The sequence below is a fragment of the Xenopus laevis genome, chromosome 2L, assembly GCF_017654675.1.
Source record: "Xenopus laevis strain J_2021 chromosome 2L, Xenopus_laevis_v10.1, whole genome shotgun sequence".
Taxonomy (NCBI): domain Eukaryota; kingdom Metazoa; phylum Chordata; class Amphibia; order Anura; family Pipidae; genus Xenopus; species Xenopus laevis.
Window position 1 is genome coordinate 169,244,047 of NC_054373.1, and position 17,646 is coordinate 169,261,692.

Sequence of the window (17,646 nt, forward strand, 5' to 3'; positions counted from 1 at the left end):
AGGTTTCAAATGGTGTATTTTTGGATTCAAGCCATTTCCAGGTTCGGGGTATAATAAATCTCAAAAGTTTTTGAAAAAAACCCGAAAAGTTTGCTTTTTTTTCTTACCCGAAAATGTCATTTTTGACCAAATAAATTAACTAGAAAGCTCGAATTTTCATGAAAAACACAACTCAACCCTTAATAAATAACCCCCTTAATATGACCTGAACTAAAAAGGCAAGCAGGGAAACTGAAACTACTCCATGTTGGGTGCTTGTGAGGCAGATACGGTAATTAGATATTTCTGCGCCCCATAGCAATTTGTTTTACAGGCCCCCAAAATGTCTACAGGTTGACTTGTTTTACCAATATTTATTGAAACTGTATATGAAATAGGGACTTGTGGAGCCCCTATACCTCCTGGGCCCCCCTGCAGCCACAGGGTCTACTTCTTCTATAGTTACACCCCTGGATCTGATACTCCCCCTGCATAATGGCCTCCTGCTAACAAAATAATCACAACAAAGGCTATAGGATGGGGGTTGCATATTGTTAATCTAATTATATACCTTGCTTAGATTTTTCCAGGTTAAAACTAAAGGCAAATTGTAGCTAGTGCTGGGCGAATTTGTCCTGTTTCGCCGAAAAATTTGCAAATTTCCCGCAAATTTCGTGAAACAGCGGAAAAATGATGACGATCGTGTAAATTTTAACGCTGGTGTTAAAGTCAACGGGCAACCAAATAATGCTGACTCACGACGGGTTTGACGTGAGCGACTTTTCAGACACGCGTCTAAAAAATGTTTAAAACCGGCAAGTTTTGCCGGCAGTTTCGTGAATTTATTTGCAGGCGGCGAAATGCAGAAATTTATTCGCCTATCACTTATTGTTTTTGCCGATTTTGACGCCGGCAAATTTTTGCAGTAGTTTCGTAAATTTATTTGCAAATAAAGTAGTAAAAGAACAGATCAGCCGATGTTTTGCCCCTGACAGCAATTGTAGGATAGTTATGTCCAACCAAAGCTGGTGACGGTCTCCCACCGAAAATCGGACGATCGGCAAAACATGCAGAGATATTATCGGCAGCCGACAGAAATCTTTAAACCTGTCCGATCGACCAAACAACCGTTCTCCATGGGACGAAAAATGTCGGGACTCTCTACACACGGGCCAAAAATCCTTACGTCGGATTTTTGTGTCTATGGCCAGTTTAAGGGTCAGGGCACACAGGCAGATTTGGGGAGATAAGTCGCTAGTCTTCGGGGCAACTATGGAACCAGGAAACTTTGGGCGACTTCGGAAAATGAATCGCGACGAGTGCCATCCCACCGGCAATTTACTGTACATTTTAGCAGGGGAGGCAGTTCAGGGAGATAAGTCACCCCGAATGAAGAGGAGATTTGTCGCTGGGCGACTAATCTCCCCGAATCTGCCAGTGTGTCTTTGCCCTTAAGAATTCATTTAAATGTAGTTTAACTTTAAAATAAAATCATAGGGTGAACATCTTCTATCAGCATGCATAGAGTTAAATATGCTTTCAGTGGACTTTGCTGTGGCTATACAGCGATTGTGGTTTAGATCATCGGAATAACAGACTCTCGGCGCAGCCCCCTATCTAATGCAGAGGCTGCAAATTTGTAGCATCAACACCAACATATTAATGTTCAGTGATCCACTTACTTTGTATTAGTATAAATGAACATTCATGGAGCATGAAATCAGAAGAGGTGGGTGTCTAGACTGCATTTGCCATCACCATGGCAACGCCTTCACCGTGGCCTTGAGACTTAACATTTTACTCTGATAAATGGAAGATGTGGGTTCTGAATGAATGAAAAATCAAATCACTGGCGTAAAATGCATGAATACAGACTTTATAAGGGGATATTATTTTCATGGTCATTCCAGGAGATTGACTAAATCACTGAGCTTCATAAAATACAACTTAATCATTTTCTTAGGGATTTTTTTTTTTCTGTAAAGGTTAAAAAACGTCTTTTTTTCCAGCAGATTCAGTTATAAAACAGATCTGCATCTTAACATACAATCATTTACAGACTGGATGTAATGAAAAGGGAAAGAGAACTGTGTTTAGCATAGAAATGTATCCCTAGAGGGGAAATTGCACTGTCCTTGTTAGAAGTCCTCTCCTGAGTTGTGCGTCTAAAGCTGGCCATAGACGCAAAGATCCGATCGTACGAATCGAGGATTCGTACGATTTTCGGACTGTGTGTGGAGGATTCGTACGATTTTCGGAACGTGTGTGGAGAGTCCCGACATTTTTCGTCCAGCGGAGATCGGTCTTTTGGTCGATCGGACAGGTTAGAAAATTTCTGTCGGCTGCCGATAATATCTCTGCGTGTATTGCTGATCGTACGATTTTCAGTGGGAGACTGTCACCAGCTTTGTCAGACATAAGTATCGTACGATTGCTGTCAGGGGCAGAACATTGGCTGATCTGTTCTTTTGTACTTTATTTCATCTGACTGGTAAGACTTTGATCTGAATGGTTAGTGGCAGGTCGGGAGATGGGGAAGTCCGATCGTACGATGATTGATACGATCGGATCTTTGCATCTATGGCCAACAGTAATAGATTTTGCCTTTTCAAGAACCACAACAATGACATCCATCAGGGAGAAGCTCCATATCAAGGAAATTGAAATCAATGGACATCAGAGAAATCTTTGTACATTTCAGGCAAATGACTAGCACGCATGAGCATATACTGTATATTCAGTTTCTTCACTTATTTAATTTTGTATATAAGTACAGGTATGGGACCTGTTATCCAGAATGAGTTCAGCTGTGCAGAAGTGTAAGAAGTGTCTTTGGCAACCAGAGGTTACAATGGTTTAGAAAACCCCTACTAAGAGCAACTCAATAGTGCTTTAGCATCAGTGTTTCTATTTGAATTTAAATCTGCAATCTCACCCCCCCAGCACTTATCTTTTCTGCACCAGAGGGGGTCCGCATCACTAATGTGGAGAGTGCATTTGTGCTCTCTTCCACTAGAAGAGCCGAATTTCAAAAAATCTAAATTCTGCTCTTAAAGTTATCAGGAGTGTTTTTTTCCCCCCACCCCCTCCCAGTAGCTTTTACAACTTGCCTCAATGGCGCAGCACCCCTGGTGTTTAGGTGATGGGGCTTCTCGTAAGCCATCCATAGCCATAAGCAGCTTGTCAGGAAGAAACTGATGTTACAGCAAATACTGAGCCATTGCTCAATGGTCTTTAAATCAGACTCTGTCTGTTCTAGCTTGTGCTCCTGGCATCTGTTCATTGACATCCATAAAGGCCCTGTGGGGGGGCGAAATAGTCAGCCTTAACCTTTGCATTTTTTAGCGCTCCATATTAGTCTGTTCTGATGTGACAATATGCCAAGTATCTTGGGACTCCCCTTTGAAGAGCAGGGCCACCATGACTGCTCAATTATCCTCAGCAAGGCTGACTCAGTGATCCTTAGCCTTGTGTTAATCGCAAAACAGTGTATGAGCTCACCAACAAAATAGATTTATTGTTATTTCACTTTGCTGCATATTATCTGATAATACTCCAGTGTAAAAGCCCCTAAAATATCAACTTTTTTTTTCCTTAAAATGAAAATGACTAACAACCCCAAGTCTAAGGACTCACTTGGCAGTGGATCATTCAGTGTCATGCTTTTGGCATGTATCCTATTTTACATCTTAGCTTATGAAAGAGTCTGCAATACATTTTGGCATGGTTTCCCTTCATTTCCTTACTTTGATTGTCAGAGTGTCTCTTTCACCAAAATTTCAATTGGAATTACTCAGCTTTAAATACCGGTAAATGCGAAAAGTATTGAGAAGGATCTTGTTCAGCTTATCTGCACTTCTCTCTAGTAAACAAATCAGAAGATGTTCTGGCCATTAATTGACAGACAGAAATCTTAAGCAAGTTATGTCCGACAAATAGTAGTGACAGTCTCCCATTGATATTGTCAGATAGGCAATACATGCTGAGATATTATCGGTAGCCGATATAAATCTTTTAACCTGTCTGATCAAACAACCGAACAAGCTATCGACATGGTACGAATACGATGATCTTTGCGTCTATGGCCAGCTTGAGTCAGCATCTGCCCATGTGTGCATACCATAGATATCAGGTACATCGTTGTGGCCTGACAAGCCTGTATAGGTGCCTATATATATGACCTGGGCACCAAACGATCAGATCAGCTGATTTGGCCACCTGCATTCTGGACCAAATTGGGCTGATCTAATCATGTGGCCTATGCAGGCTTGTCATAGAACAAAGATCCATTCATCAGGCCACTGCTCCAAGTGTGCAAATCATAATGTGTATGGCCATCATTAATCACAGGTAAACCACCGAATAATGTCAATAAATAAAAACATATAGTACATTACATAGGTGTTTGGATATAAACATTTGTTGAAGCATATAATCCATTGTATTGCCTATTCCATCATGAAAAGTGTCCAGAGTTCCCAGTGCTCCATTTACATTCCTTGCTTGTCCTTCCTTCTTCTCATATCCCTTTCTTAGGAATGACTTTCTTAGGAATGATATTTCCACCATCTTTATTATGATTGTTTATGTAGCACCAACCTATTCCACAGAGTTTTACAGAGGATTTACATCTTTCACATAGTGGAGCTTACAATCGAAGGCAGGAGTGTCTATACTTTACTAATGTGAGGTCTACTTTTAGCGATGTTATCCCATTATGATCTACATCCATAATATCACTGTTAGCATTCTGTTCCATGCGAAATATTACTTACATATGATATTGATTTATAAGAAAATTTATATTACTGTATTTAGAAAACAACTATTTCTTATGAAACCTTAACAGTGTCTCGAGATCTACTGATCACCAACTAAAGGTCTGCTGGTAGATCCCGAACTACCTTTTGAACACCTCTGATCTAAGATCTCACGAATCCACACCTACTCACTGTATGATGCATTTCCTGTTGTACAAATGACACTTTCTGTCCACTGCCTTTGCACAGTTTTTGAAGTCCCTGGTGACCAACAGGGATCATAACACCCCTTTCTTTTTTCCACAAGCCTCTTAACTTTTTGATTGAATAACATTTAAATGGGACTCAATAGTGTATTTAGGTCCATCTCTGCCCTAAGCAGTAGACCTTTGGGTGCCCATCTGACATTACTTCCACCAAATGCCAATACATGGACCCCCCATCTCTGTTGCTGGATTTGATAGGAAACCATCCGACGGGAAGTGAGGGTTGGCGGGTTCCGATTTTTTTTATTGCCATATAGGCATTCGAGGACAGCCCCCATAAAATTGCCACCCAAGACATAGGTCTTTGAGTGCCTATGAGGTAAATACACCTCTGATGGGATTGGTGGAGGCACAATGAGGGACTGCTCCCTCCCCTGGTTGTAATTTTTTTGCTTGCGTCTGATGTGGCAGTGTTAATCATGAACATCAGTTGGAGGGGGCATTTAAATGGTGTGTTTTTAAATGTTGCCACCAGCTTCTCAAAAGCCATCAGGTAGAACCAAGCTGCTGCTCTCATACACAGCTAGATATTGGATCAACAGCAGGACTAATTGGATCAGCAGCAGCAGCAGGATTTAGTTTAAAGTGTCCTCATGGGAAAGAGTAACTGTGTAACCTTAAAGACATTGGAAATGACTTACATTTTGACTGTTACACATTTTAACTATTCCATTATCCTATAGAGCTTAAAGAATTGTCTCCACCACCTCTAAACCTGAAACGTCTCGGTAAGGAAACACTCGCAATAGAACCCATCTTGATTATAATATCACCTGGAGCTGATCCATCCCAGGAATTACAAGAACTGGCCTGTGCAGAGGTTGGCAGAGACTGCTATCATGAAGTAAGTCCCTAGTTTTGTGTCTTTGACACTGTACAACCTCTTAAAAAAGAAATGATCACTCTGTTACTGCAGAAAGTAGCCTTTTCCTGGCACGTGCTTGCTTTTAATGTATATATTTTTAAGGAATCTTTAAGATAACTCTATACAGGTATGGGACCTGTTATCCACAATTCTTGTGGTTTAATGGATGAGTCTTTCTGTAATTTGGATTGCCATATCTTGAGTCTATTAAAAAAAAACATTTAAATATTAAGCCCAATAGTATTATGTGGCCTTCAATAAGGATTTCTATCTAGATGCAATCAAGTACAATATACTGTTTTAATTATGGAGAATGGGTTTCCGGATAACAGATCCCATATGTGTATACATACAGTATATATAAGAGGACCATACAATAAACTCTCTCAAGCTTTATTCTTTCAGCAGACACTAGGATATCCATTCCAGTTCTCCTTCTGAAGTGGTTGTACTGGCAGATATATTAGCTTTAACATGGAGTTGGATGGCTTTTTTTAGTAAGGAAGAAAATCCAGGGTTCCTGATATTTGCTAGTAGCACAAACTTGATCCAGGGACTTGTCCAATTGCCATCTGTTTATCTCTTTTACTGGATCAGCTGGCAGTTAGGCAGTTTACATTTAGACAAAAAAAAGTTAAACTTGATGGACATCTGTTTTTATTCCCCATAAATTTCTATGTTATTATGTTCAATGCTTCAGGTTGAACCCTCTGCCACTCAAGTGTGACTTTGAACTCATACCAAGAATGTCTGATTGCTGTACTTATGATAAGAGTTGGGCAAAAACTGTGACTATGAGAAAAATCAGCTCCCAGTTCACATTCACTGTAAAAAAAAAAATTGAATAAATAGAATAAAGAGACAGACAGGGGTCACACTGGGGTAACGTCTTGCACGGATGTCCAGGACTGGGATTATTGAAGAGGTCCACTGACACGTACACATTACATCACCCAGTTATAGTGGTGGGACTAAGGAAAGTGAGTAACAGGCCTGAAATTCAATTATAAAAAGGGTGCAACATACAAAGCCACCACAAATCTGTTTCATTTGCTAATTAGGCAAGAAAGGAGTGTTCACAAACAGGGGCGCTCTGCCAATGATGCAAGCTGAGCTGCTCGCTTCAGGCGGCAGCGCCAGAGAGGATTCCAGGGGCGGCAAAAAGCCGCTCCTGCACCTTTAAGAGCCGAATTTCCGTTTTTTAAACCAGAAATTCGGCTCTACTATTGCGAGAGAGCCTAATTGCGCTCTCCGCAATAGTGTGCCTGCCTCCCCTCCTGACAGGTAAGCCGACGATGGGGGGGGGCATTGCAGGAGCCGCCTCAGCGCTGTTCACAATCATATTTTAGTATTTAATCCTCAGAAGCCTCTTTGAATCTGGGAGCACTTTTATTACTGCTAATTCAGGAACAGACTGAAATTAGGCTAGGGCCACTGGGGACCGAAATCAGCCTGCTGAAAAAAATGTACGCAGATTTCAGCCCCTACTGTGGGGAGTAGACTTCCTCTTCTTTTCCCTTCCCAAACATTGGGTAGATCTACTAAAGGGCAAAGTGGCCACTGCTAGCCAAAATTTGCCAGAAATCCTATCAGCAGAGACATCTCCAATTTACCAGGTGTAGAGGACAATTCGCTAGCGAACGAGACTGTTGCTAGTGCAGTTTTGTACCCTTTTGCCAGGCGCATTGTCGCTCAGGCGAACGATTGTTACTCCGCAAATTCACTTAAGTGTGCATTTTCCATTACGCCTTTCTCCAGAGTTTCCTTCCCCAGCTTAGACCTGGCGAACTGATAAAATGAAGCTTCATCCTCCTCAATCTGTCAGTGACACCATATCCTGTATACCGAAGTGTTAGAAAAATGATTAAATAAAAGCATTTTCTCATATTTCAAAGCGGGATTGTATTTATTTAAAAAAGTTAGTTTCAACACTTTTTTTAAACATTTGAGGGGCATGTCACATTTGTTTTAGGGTGGGCTCATGTCTAGGGCATTAGAGGATCTCTTTTGTCTTTATTTTTGCTTCCTTGAACATTTTTAATAACAAGTGGCCACTTCAAGCATTTGCACCAACGTCTCTAATAAAGACGTATATATGACCTATATGTACCCGCCCTATTCAAATTGACTTAAGCGTAAGAGTACTAACAACGTTTCGCTAGGCAGAAATGAATGTTAGCGAAAGTTCGATATGAAATGCTTGCACTGACGAATTTACGAAACTTCACCAGAGTTAGGCTGCCGTGACGCAACTTTGCATTTTAAGTGAATTTGCATAGTAGTACAGAATTTTCCCCTGGCAAAGTGGCGCGAAGTGTGGTAAAAACTTCTCAAGCGATAATTTGTGAATTTGCCCTATTGTGAAGACTCGGTGAAGTCTTGTGTTTCTACGCCTAAATTACGCTGAAGCCAACACAATGGTTCCGGATGGGAGCAGAAGAGGGAGGTTACTCCCCATGGTAGGAGCTGGAATCGGCTTGTGTATTTCAGCAGGTTAATATTGGCCCCATGTGGCCCTATTTAAAGGAAAACTATACCCCCCAAACAATGTAGGTCTCTATTAAAAGATACTGAGTAAAACAGCTCATGTGTAAAACCCTGCGTCATGTAAATGAACCATTATCATAATAATATACTTTTTTAGTAGTATGTGCCATTGGGTAATCATAAATAGAAAATTGCCATTTTAAAAAATAAGGGCCGCCCCCCTGAGATCGTACGATTCACTTTGCACACATACAAACCACATGTAAGGTCACATGAGCCAATTAACAGACAGAGTTGTGCCTTTTGCTTCCTCACTTCTTCCTGTTACAGTTAGTGTTGTAGTATTTCTGGTCAGGTGATCTCTGAGGCAGCACAGATAGAGTCACGAAATGGTGGCTCAAGACAAGAGATGTAAAAGGGCAATATTTATGTAAATATATATTCCAGTCTGGTAAGATTCTTTAATATGTCATTCAATTTGATATAAATTATCTGTTGCTTAAGTATTCATTTTGGGGGTATAGTTTTCCTTTAAGACACTGCCATTCAGGATAATCTATGACCATTGGAGATCCCACGTTGTTTACTCTTTATAAAACAAGTTTATCTGTTTGATTTATGCTCTGTGGTCAGTCTACTGAAACCCATGTCCTAAGGGCCCAGAGAGAATGAATCCTCCATATAAACTGGTTGTATAAAGGGCACACAATGATGCCAGTAGCCAGTCTTTAGACTTCTACAATCTATTACTTGGCATTCCCATATCATTCTCTAGAGTTGTGCAAAATAACTATGTAAAATGCCATTTGCACTGTTACACAAATGGAATATGAGATTTTATTTATGGAATTTACACACAAAAAAAAACCCATTACAGAAGCCCCCCCTTCATAAATATACAATAAAAAATGTGCATTTATTTCTGCTGTAAAATTAACGTGGCATCTTTATAAACAGGCCGCTTAGCGATGTTATTCCATGCACTTTGTTCATAACTTGTCTAGTAAATGAAATTGCTTGTAAATACTTTACCTTGGAGGGATGTCGGAAAGGCTTCTTTCTGTTTGAAGCTCTATTTACAGATGAGCGATGGCTACAATTTCAAATAATAAAGCAAACAGCAAACATATTTCAGGCCAGATTTATTCGCTTCTCGAAAATGACTCCTTTGATCTAACTTTAGGGATTTTGCTAAATGAATCTAACAGTGTTTTTATTTAGATTTTATTTATTTCTTTTTTTTAATTATTTGCACATTAAAATCCACTAAACGGACTTGTGTAATTCATTACAGCGGTTGCTGTGTTCTTCCTCTGTTTATAAGCCAGTGTTTATCATTGACTGCACATTGAACATACAGATAAAGCTTTGGGTGTGACTTGGAATATATATATATATATATATATATATATATATATATATATATATATATATATATATATATATATATATATATATATATATATATATAGTTCAACAAGATGCCGGCACTCTTGAAAAAAGCAGTTCAAAGCAGTTCATATGCCAGGGTCAACAAATAATCTCAATCCATCAAGAAAGATCCACACTCACAGGTCTTATAAAAGTAAAAGACTACCTTAGTCCTTGGTTTTTGAATAAATAAAATTATTTTAATTTTATAAGACCCGTGAGTGCGGGTCTTTCTCGATGTGTGTGTTTATATATATATATATATATATATATATATATATATATATATATATATATATATATATATATATATATATATATATATACTTTATGTAAATATATGAGGATAAAAAAATAAAATTTTACAGGTTATTTATAGCTCTTCTGTATTTTATATGTTTGACTAAAGAAATGCTCAGGAGGGAATGCCTTGTGTAAATAATAATCACTGCCCTAATTCTTCACAGTCTGTCTGGGGGCAAAATGTAAGATAAAACAGGTGTATTCACAGCACATGCTCTGAGCTGCTGTCAGTAACCTGGGTTTAGGAGCTGATAAAATAAATAATATCTATAGGGGCAGATGTATCATGGGTCGAATATCGAGGGTTTATTAACCCTCGATATTCGACTGCCGAATTAAAATCCTTCGAATATCGAAGTCAAAGGATTTTGCGCAAGGATTTTAATCCATCGATCGAAGGATTATCCTTCGATCATAAAATTGTTAGCAAGCCTATGGGGACCTTCCCCTAACATTGGCCTCGGTAGGTTTTAGGTGGCGAACTAGGGGGTCAAAGAAATTTTTAAAGAGACAGTACTTCGACTTTCGAATAGTCGAATGATTTTTAGTTCGAATCGTTCGATTCGAAGGTCGAAGTAGCCAATTTGATGGTCGAAGTAGCCAAAAAAAACATTCGAAATTCAAACTATTTTTTTTTACCTTTTACTAAAGTGCGGTAAATCTGACTTTAAGTTTCCGCATGTTATCGCCGAGAATATTTTTACGCCAGAATATTCGCAGCGACTAAGTTTACTAAACAGCGATGCGCTCAGAAGTCATTGCGATCACTTGCGGTAACTACGTTAAGGAACCAGCTTACGTTAGCGGTAATTTTAGCGAGTTGCGAATTTTCTGGCGAAAAATTAAGTTTTTGCGAATATTTATGCTATAGAATAGTCTTGTTTTATGGCGGTTATTATGGCAATTTTTACTGTGACATTTATGGCCAGAAATGCATCTTCAAAACTCATAAACTTTATTGACTGATGATTATACCATCCAACAACATCACCAGAGTAACACCAAAACATATCTGCATCACATAAACCCTTCTGCCAATAGAATCATAGGAACAAGAAATGATACCAGTCAATCTCTTTGCTTCATAGAAATGCACAGTTTAATGTAGCCAATCACAATGAAACCAAAAAAGTGTAGAGGCTGACGAATCCTTGGACTGTGATGCCGCTGCCAATAATACGACTCTGAGCTGAAACTGCTGCTGTTGCACCAGATAGAAGCAGAAGCCAAAACATCCTGTCAGCAGTAGCTACAGATCTGTCTCCTGTCAGCAAAGAATGATGGGTAAAAAAAAAAACAGTATTATGGGATATTTCCTGCCCCTTGAGAATTTTCTGGCGAAAAAAATACTTTTACGCCACTACATAGGTGGCGGTAAAAGTTTGCGAATATTCTGGCGTTAATTTTGTCTTTAGCACATTTCGCTGTTTAGTAAACCATGCGTTAATGTGTACGTAGCGTTATTTTCAGCGAATGCGATAACTGGCGAACAATTATTCTAGCGCAAGAATATTCGCAAATTTATATTTACCGCATGTTAGTAAACTGGCGATAACATATTTGGCGAAAATTCTGTCTGTATATTGTGCGAATATTTTTAACGCACTTTAGTAAACGGACCCCATAGTGAATGGGCCCCATAGTGTATATAGAGGTATGGGACTTGTTATCCAAAATGCTAGGGACCTAGAAGTGGTAATGTGTCTCACCATACCTTAAGGGGCACATTTACTAAGCTCGAGTGAAGGATTCGAAGTAAAAAAACGTCGAATTTCGAAGTTTTTTTTTTTTGGCTTCTTCAACCTACGATTTTGAATCGTTCGACTATTCGACCATTCGATAGTCGAAGTACTGTTTCTTTAAAAAAAACTTTGACTACCTACTTTGGCACTTTAAACCTACCGAGCATAAATATTAGCCTATGGGGACCTTCCCGATAAGCTTTCTAAGCTTTTTTCGATCGAAGGAAAATCGTTCAATCGAAGGATTAAAATCCTTCGAATAGTTCGATTCGAAGGATCTAATCGTTCCATCGACCGATTTTTCCTTTGATCGTTCGATCGAAGTATTTGCGGTAAATCCTTTGACTTCGATATTCGAAGTCGAAGGATTTTACTTCGATGGTCGAGTATCGAGGGTTAATTAACCCTCGATATTCGAACCTTAGTAAATGTGCCCCTAAGTGTACTAAAAATCATTTAAACATTTAATAAACCCAATACAGGTATGGGATCCATTATCCGGAAACCCATTATACAGAAATCTCTTAATTACGGAAAGAAAGTCTCCTATCGACTCCATTTTATCCAAATAATCCAAATTTTTAAAAATTATTTCCCTTTTCTCTGTAATGGTAAATGAAAAAGGGCTGTATGGCACAGGTTAAATAGTGGATAACAGATAACACCATTATGTTCTACAGAGCTTATCTGCTGTGTAACCTGAGCCTTTTCTCCTTTGAATGGCTGCCCCCATGGCTACACAGCAGCTTATTTATATAAACAATTGTAGTGTTTCTGAAGCAAACAGCAGTTTTACCAGTGCAGAGCAACACTGCATTATATTTCTATTACTTTAAAACACTTTCATTTTTTTATGTTGCTGTTCCTTTAAGGTTTAGTTCTCTTTTAAGCACACATGATAATTTTCCCTGTCGTTCAATCTGTTCCATGATGTAAAATGGCAGGAGTTCCCATACATACCATCAGTGTGTACAGAATCAAAAGCTGCTATTACTTGTGAGGCATTCTGAAGGTTCCAGCTGGTGAAGTATATTCATTTTAACCAAACTCCCACTTTTGTAGTAGAACTTTAGTTCAGTTTTAGACGGGCCATTCCTCTAGACGGGAGATTCCCTCTTGGTTCCAATGGACACGGGAAAATGTGTGTTATTCCAATATTTGGGGTATTCTTTCTCATTCTGCAAACTCTCAACCTTTGTGTTTGACATGTGTAGCGTGAAGGAGACTTGCTGGTCTGCAACTGCGAATGTGTAGGTTTATTGTTTCTGCTGGAACGGGACTCCGTGGCTACCTAAGATTGCCAGCCATTATAGCTGGAGAGTTTATGCTTGATATACACTATACACATGTTATTTGCAATATTTCTTTTTAGGTAGCGATGGGTCAAGGCCAAGCTGATATCGCTATACACACCTTACGGGAATGCGCACGTGAAGGAGAGTGGCTCTGCTTAAAGAATCTGCACCTTGTTATTTCATGGCTTCCACTTCTGGAAAAGGCAAGTCAAGCTGTATTAAAACATGGCTTCCAGTACTGGAAATGGCAAGTGAATCTGTAAAAAAAACTATTTAGTTTTCCATGTATCTTGGCTTCCAGTACTGGAAATAGAAAGTCAAACTCCCATATCGAATAAGAGCCACTAAGTTTGCCCTAGGGCAGTAACCAATAGCAACGAATAAGAGGCTTGCTTTTAAACACGTGACCTGCTGATTGGTTGTATGGGTTACTGCTCCTGAGAGAACTTAGTACCTTTAATTACATAACCCCCATAGTGTATTAAAGGGGTTGTTCACCTTCAAATTAACTTTTAGTATGATATAGAGAATGATATTCTGAGACAATTTGCAGTTGGTTTTTATTTTTTGTGCTGTGTGGTTTCATTTTTTATTATAAGATGAAACTCCAGCACACGGATGCTTAAGGGTTCATAACCCGTGTTTATTGTCAATGCCAAACAGGAAACAACGTTTCGGGGGTGTACCCCTTCGTCAGGTGAGATTATGAACCCTTAAGCATCCGTGTGCTGGAGTTTCATCTTATTGATCAATTGTTGGAGGTGCCGTCCTCCTTTAACCCCAAGCACCGGTGAGGATACTGAGAGACCAGGTGTGCTACTGCTTCTATTTGTTTTCATTTTTTATTATGTAGCTTTTTATTCATCAGTTCTCTAGGTTGAAATTTCAGCAATCTGGTTGATATGGTCCAAACTACCCTAGTAAACATGTATTGATTTGAATAAGAGACTGGAATATGAATAGGAGAGGGTCTGAATAGAAAGACAAGTAATAAAAAGTATTAAAAAGTAACACATTTGTAGCCTTACAGAGCATTTGTTTTTTAGATGGGGTCAGTGATCCCCAATTGAAAGCTGGAAGGAGTCAGAAGAAGAAGGCAAAAACTATAAAAAATAAATAAATAATGACGAACAGTTGAAAAATTGCTTACAATTGCCTATACTATAACATACTAAAAGTTGACATAATAGTGAACCACCCCTTTAAAACGATTTAGTTTTCCAAGTGCCATGGCTTCCAGTACTACTAAAGGCAAGTAAAACTGTATTAAAACTATTTAGGCTTTCGTGTGTCATGGATTCCACTTCTGGAAAAGTCAAGCAAAGCTGTAAAAGCTATTTAGGCGTCCATGTCTGCATAATTTGGACAGATGAGGAGGAAACAGAAATGTAATATAAATAATTCGTTCATGTTCATAGTTCAAAAAGCCCTTCACAAGCAATTACATGCAAAGTGAAGCCTACTGAAATCAGAATGTATTTACCTGACTAATGCCATACATACAGCACCGCATAAATACCAAAAATGAGAGCCTCTCCCATAAGGCATCATGGGCGGAGACATGCAAACCGATTGTCACGGTTGGCACCCTAATTCAGAACCGATGCTAAGCACCCTGGTCTCGGCTCTTGCTTCAGCCTTTAGCAGCCACCTTCCAATTTGGGAGGAGCCCTCGGCTAATCGGATGCCGCCAGGTCTTAAAAAGAGAGGTGCAAAGCGAGGGGTTCTGAACAAGCACAGGGGCACAATAGTAAATGCAAAGTCTTTGGCCAGAAGTTCGCGGTACAAGGCTTAGACAGAAGAGTAGTCAGATCAGGCTGGGTCGGGGCAGGCAGAGTGCAAACAGAGTCAGGCAGGCAAGGGTCAAACCAGGAGATCAATCAGAGGGATATAGAATAAGCGAAGTCGGATATCAGGCAGGGGTCAGGGTACAGATGTCAGAATAGTCAAAAGCCAGGCAGGGGTCACAACAGTAATCAGGATCAATAATAAAGATAGCACAAACGCTCAGGAGCACCAGGAACAATCCTATAATGGGCAAAGTCCTGTAGCCCAAATGAGCCATTTAAACATTTAAAATTACCATTGAGTGCTGGCGTCTTTAAATCATGAAGAGGGGCGCCGCGTGTGCCCCAAGGGAACCGGCGCCTGCGGAGGGAACATTGGCAGGCGTCCCTGCTGTCCCCCCACGAGACCACCATGGTGAGTTGTTACACCACTGGTTTATAGCAGAGATACAGCCACACCAATATTACAGCTAAATAATGAGTTGGTTCAAGAATACAATTTTAAATAGTAGAGTGTATTATTTGCCATGTAAACAGTGTTATTTAGAAATAAAAAGTAAACTATAAAATCATGACCGAATCCATTTAAATTAGAACCTTTATTTGGTATTTTATCCAAAGAAGCATTAATCCCAAAATGATATAATTATGAAATTGCCAGCCTCAAATGCCTGGAAATCCTATGGACAGTTCTGCAGGTTTCAAAAATAAGTTTAAAAACAGAATAGAGGCCCACTATGTAGTCGTGGATAGATATGGCCTTACTGAGTGCTGGCACAGAGCTGTTTCTATACAGAAATATATGCATATGGACTGTGTATTCTGTACAGGTATGGGATCTGTTATCCGGAAAACTGTTATCCAGAAAGCTCCGAATTACAGAAAGGTTGTCTCACATTATTATAATCAAACAATCTAAATTTTTAAAAAAAAAAATTTTTTCTTAATAATAAAACAGTAGCTTGTACTTGATCCCAACTGTGATATAATTAATCCTTATTGGAGGAAAAACACTCCTATTTGGTTTATTTAATGTCTATATGATTTTTTTAGTAAACTTACGGCATGAAGATCCAAATTACAGAATGACCCATTATCCAGAAAACCCCAGGTCCCAAGCATTCTGGATAACAGGTCCCATACCGGTTTATGGAGATTATCTTGGGGGCATCTAATTGTGACTTAACTGTAGCTTTCAGTGTCATTGGAAGGGTTTGACTAGTTAAAATGGCTCAAAGGCTTTTTTTATGAGTATGTTGTTATATTCTCGGCAGGCTTCACAATTGACAATTGCCTGGCAGGCTCCTTTTTGCCAACCCTAAGCTGTTCAGGTGCCCTATCCATTCTCAAAAGCATCTTTGTACTCGGCTGAATAGCTCTTTGGCGGCACCTCCTTTGTGTGTCTCATTCTTCTGACACAAACTGAGAGGCATGAAAGACTGCCAATGGCTTGGTTAGATATTTCAGTCATAAAAATAAACATTAAATGGCTTGTATGAAAAGTATGAAATAATCATCTGCTGTGCCAGATTGGCCATTAGAAATTGCTAACAAAATATTATTTGTGCATATAGAAGAGCTGTCCTAGTTGAGCCCAGGCTAGTGTCCCTTGCGCCTCTTCACTTGTCACCCTTTCTTTTGATATCCCAGCCAGTTTGACATTCAGTAGATCTGCCCCTCAGTTCATATAATTTATGTGTTTGTTCACAAAAGTAATTGCAAGTTAAAAAAATAATGTGGGGCATGTTCCAGTATGGGGGAGCTCTAAGTTTTCCACCAAAAAGTACTGGGCTTGAGCAGAATACCCAACCAATTCTGCAGAGATGCCAAACCAGATCCAAAGAGAACTAAGTGCAACTAGGCCTTTGCTTGCCCCACCACCCCCTTTCACGCTGACCCCATTTCCTGGCTTTACTCCCAGCTATACTCCTAGCTGTACTCCTAGCTGTACTCCTAGCTGTACTCCCCCCTCTACACCCCACTGTACTTCCAGCTGTACTCCCAGGTGTACTTTCGGCAGTACCCCGCTGTATTCTCGGCTGTATTCCCCACTGTACACCCCGCTGTACTCCCCCACTGTACACCCCGCTGTACTCCCCCACTGTACACCCCACTGTACTCTCGGCTGTACTCCCCCACTGTACACCCTGCTGTACTCTCGGCTGTACTCCCTCACTGTACTCTCGACTGTACTCCCTCGCTGTACTCTCGGCTGTACTCCCTCGCTGTACTCCCTCGCTGTACTCCCTCGCTGCACTCTCTCGGCTGTACTCTCTCGGCTGTACTCTCTCGGCTGTACTCTCTCGGCTGTACTCTCTCGGCTGTACTCTCTCGGCTGTACTCTCTCGGCTGTACTCTCGGCTGTACTCTCGGCTGTACTTGCCGGTTTACTCTCGGCTGTACACCCCGGTTTACTCTCGGCTGTACTCCCCCGTTGTACACCCCGGTTTACTCTCGGTTGTACTCTTGGCTGTACTCCCCGCTGTACACCCCCGGTTTACTCGCTGCTGTACTTCCCCGGAGTAACCCTGATTTATTTCATGAAATGGCACTGTGGTGTAACAAATGTACTTTGTATGCCGGCAGTTGAAGAGACAAAATGCATTATTTTGCGGGTATAAATATGACGGTTTCATAGCTAAAATCCTCTCCTCCTGCATTGCTGAATTTGTTTTAAATCTGCTTTCTAAGACCTTTTATCTTGGGATGAAGTATTTGAAGAAGAGCTGTA

The 17,646-nt window shown here is 40.0% G+C and overlaps 1 protein-coding gene across 2 annotated transcripts in view; it reads left to right on the forward strand.

Annotated features, from left to right (window-relative positions):
* The window catches only part of dync2h1.L (dynein, cytoplasmic 2, heavy chain 1 L homeolog), a 248,690-nt gene that overhangs the window by 149,401 nt on the left and 81,643 nt on the right, over positions 1 to 17,646 (forward strand). For both annotated transcript variants that reach the window (XM_041582681.1, XM_041582682.1), the window contains 2 exons: positions 5,689 to 5,849; positions 13,206 to 13,331. In XM_041582681.1, coding sequence (XP_041438615.1) covers positions 5,689 to 5,849; positions 13,206 to 13,331 — 287 coding nt within the window. The remainder of the gene's footprint in view (positions 1 to 5,688; positions 5,850 to 13,205; positions 13,332 to 17,646) is intronic.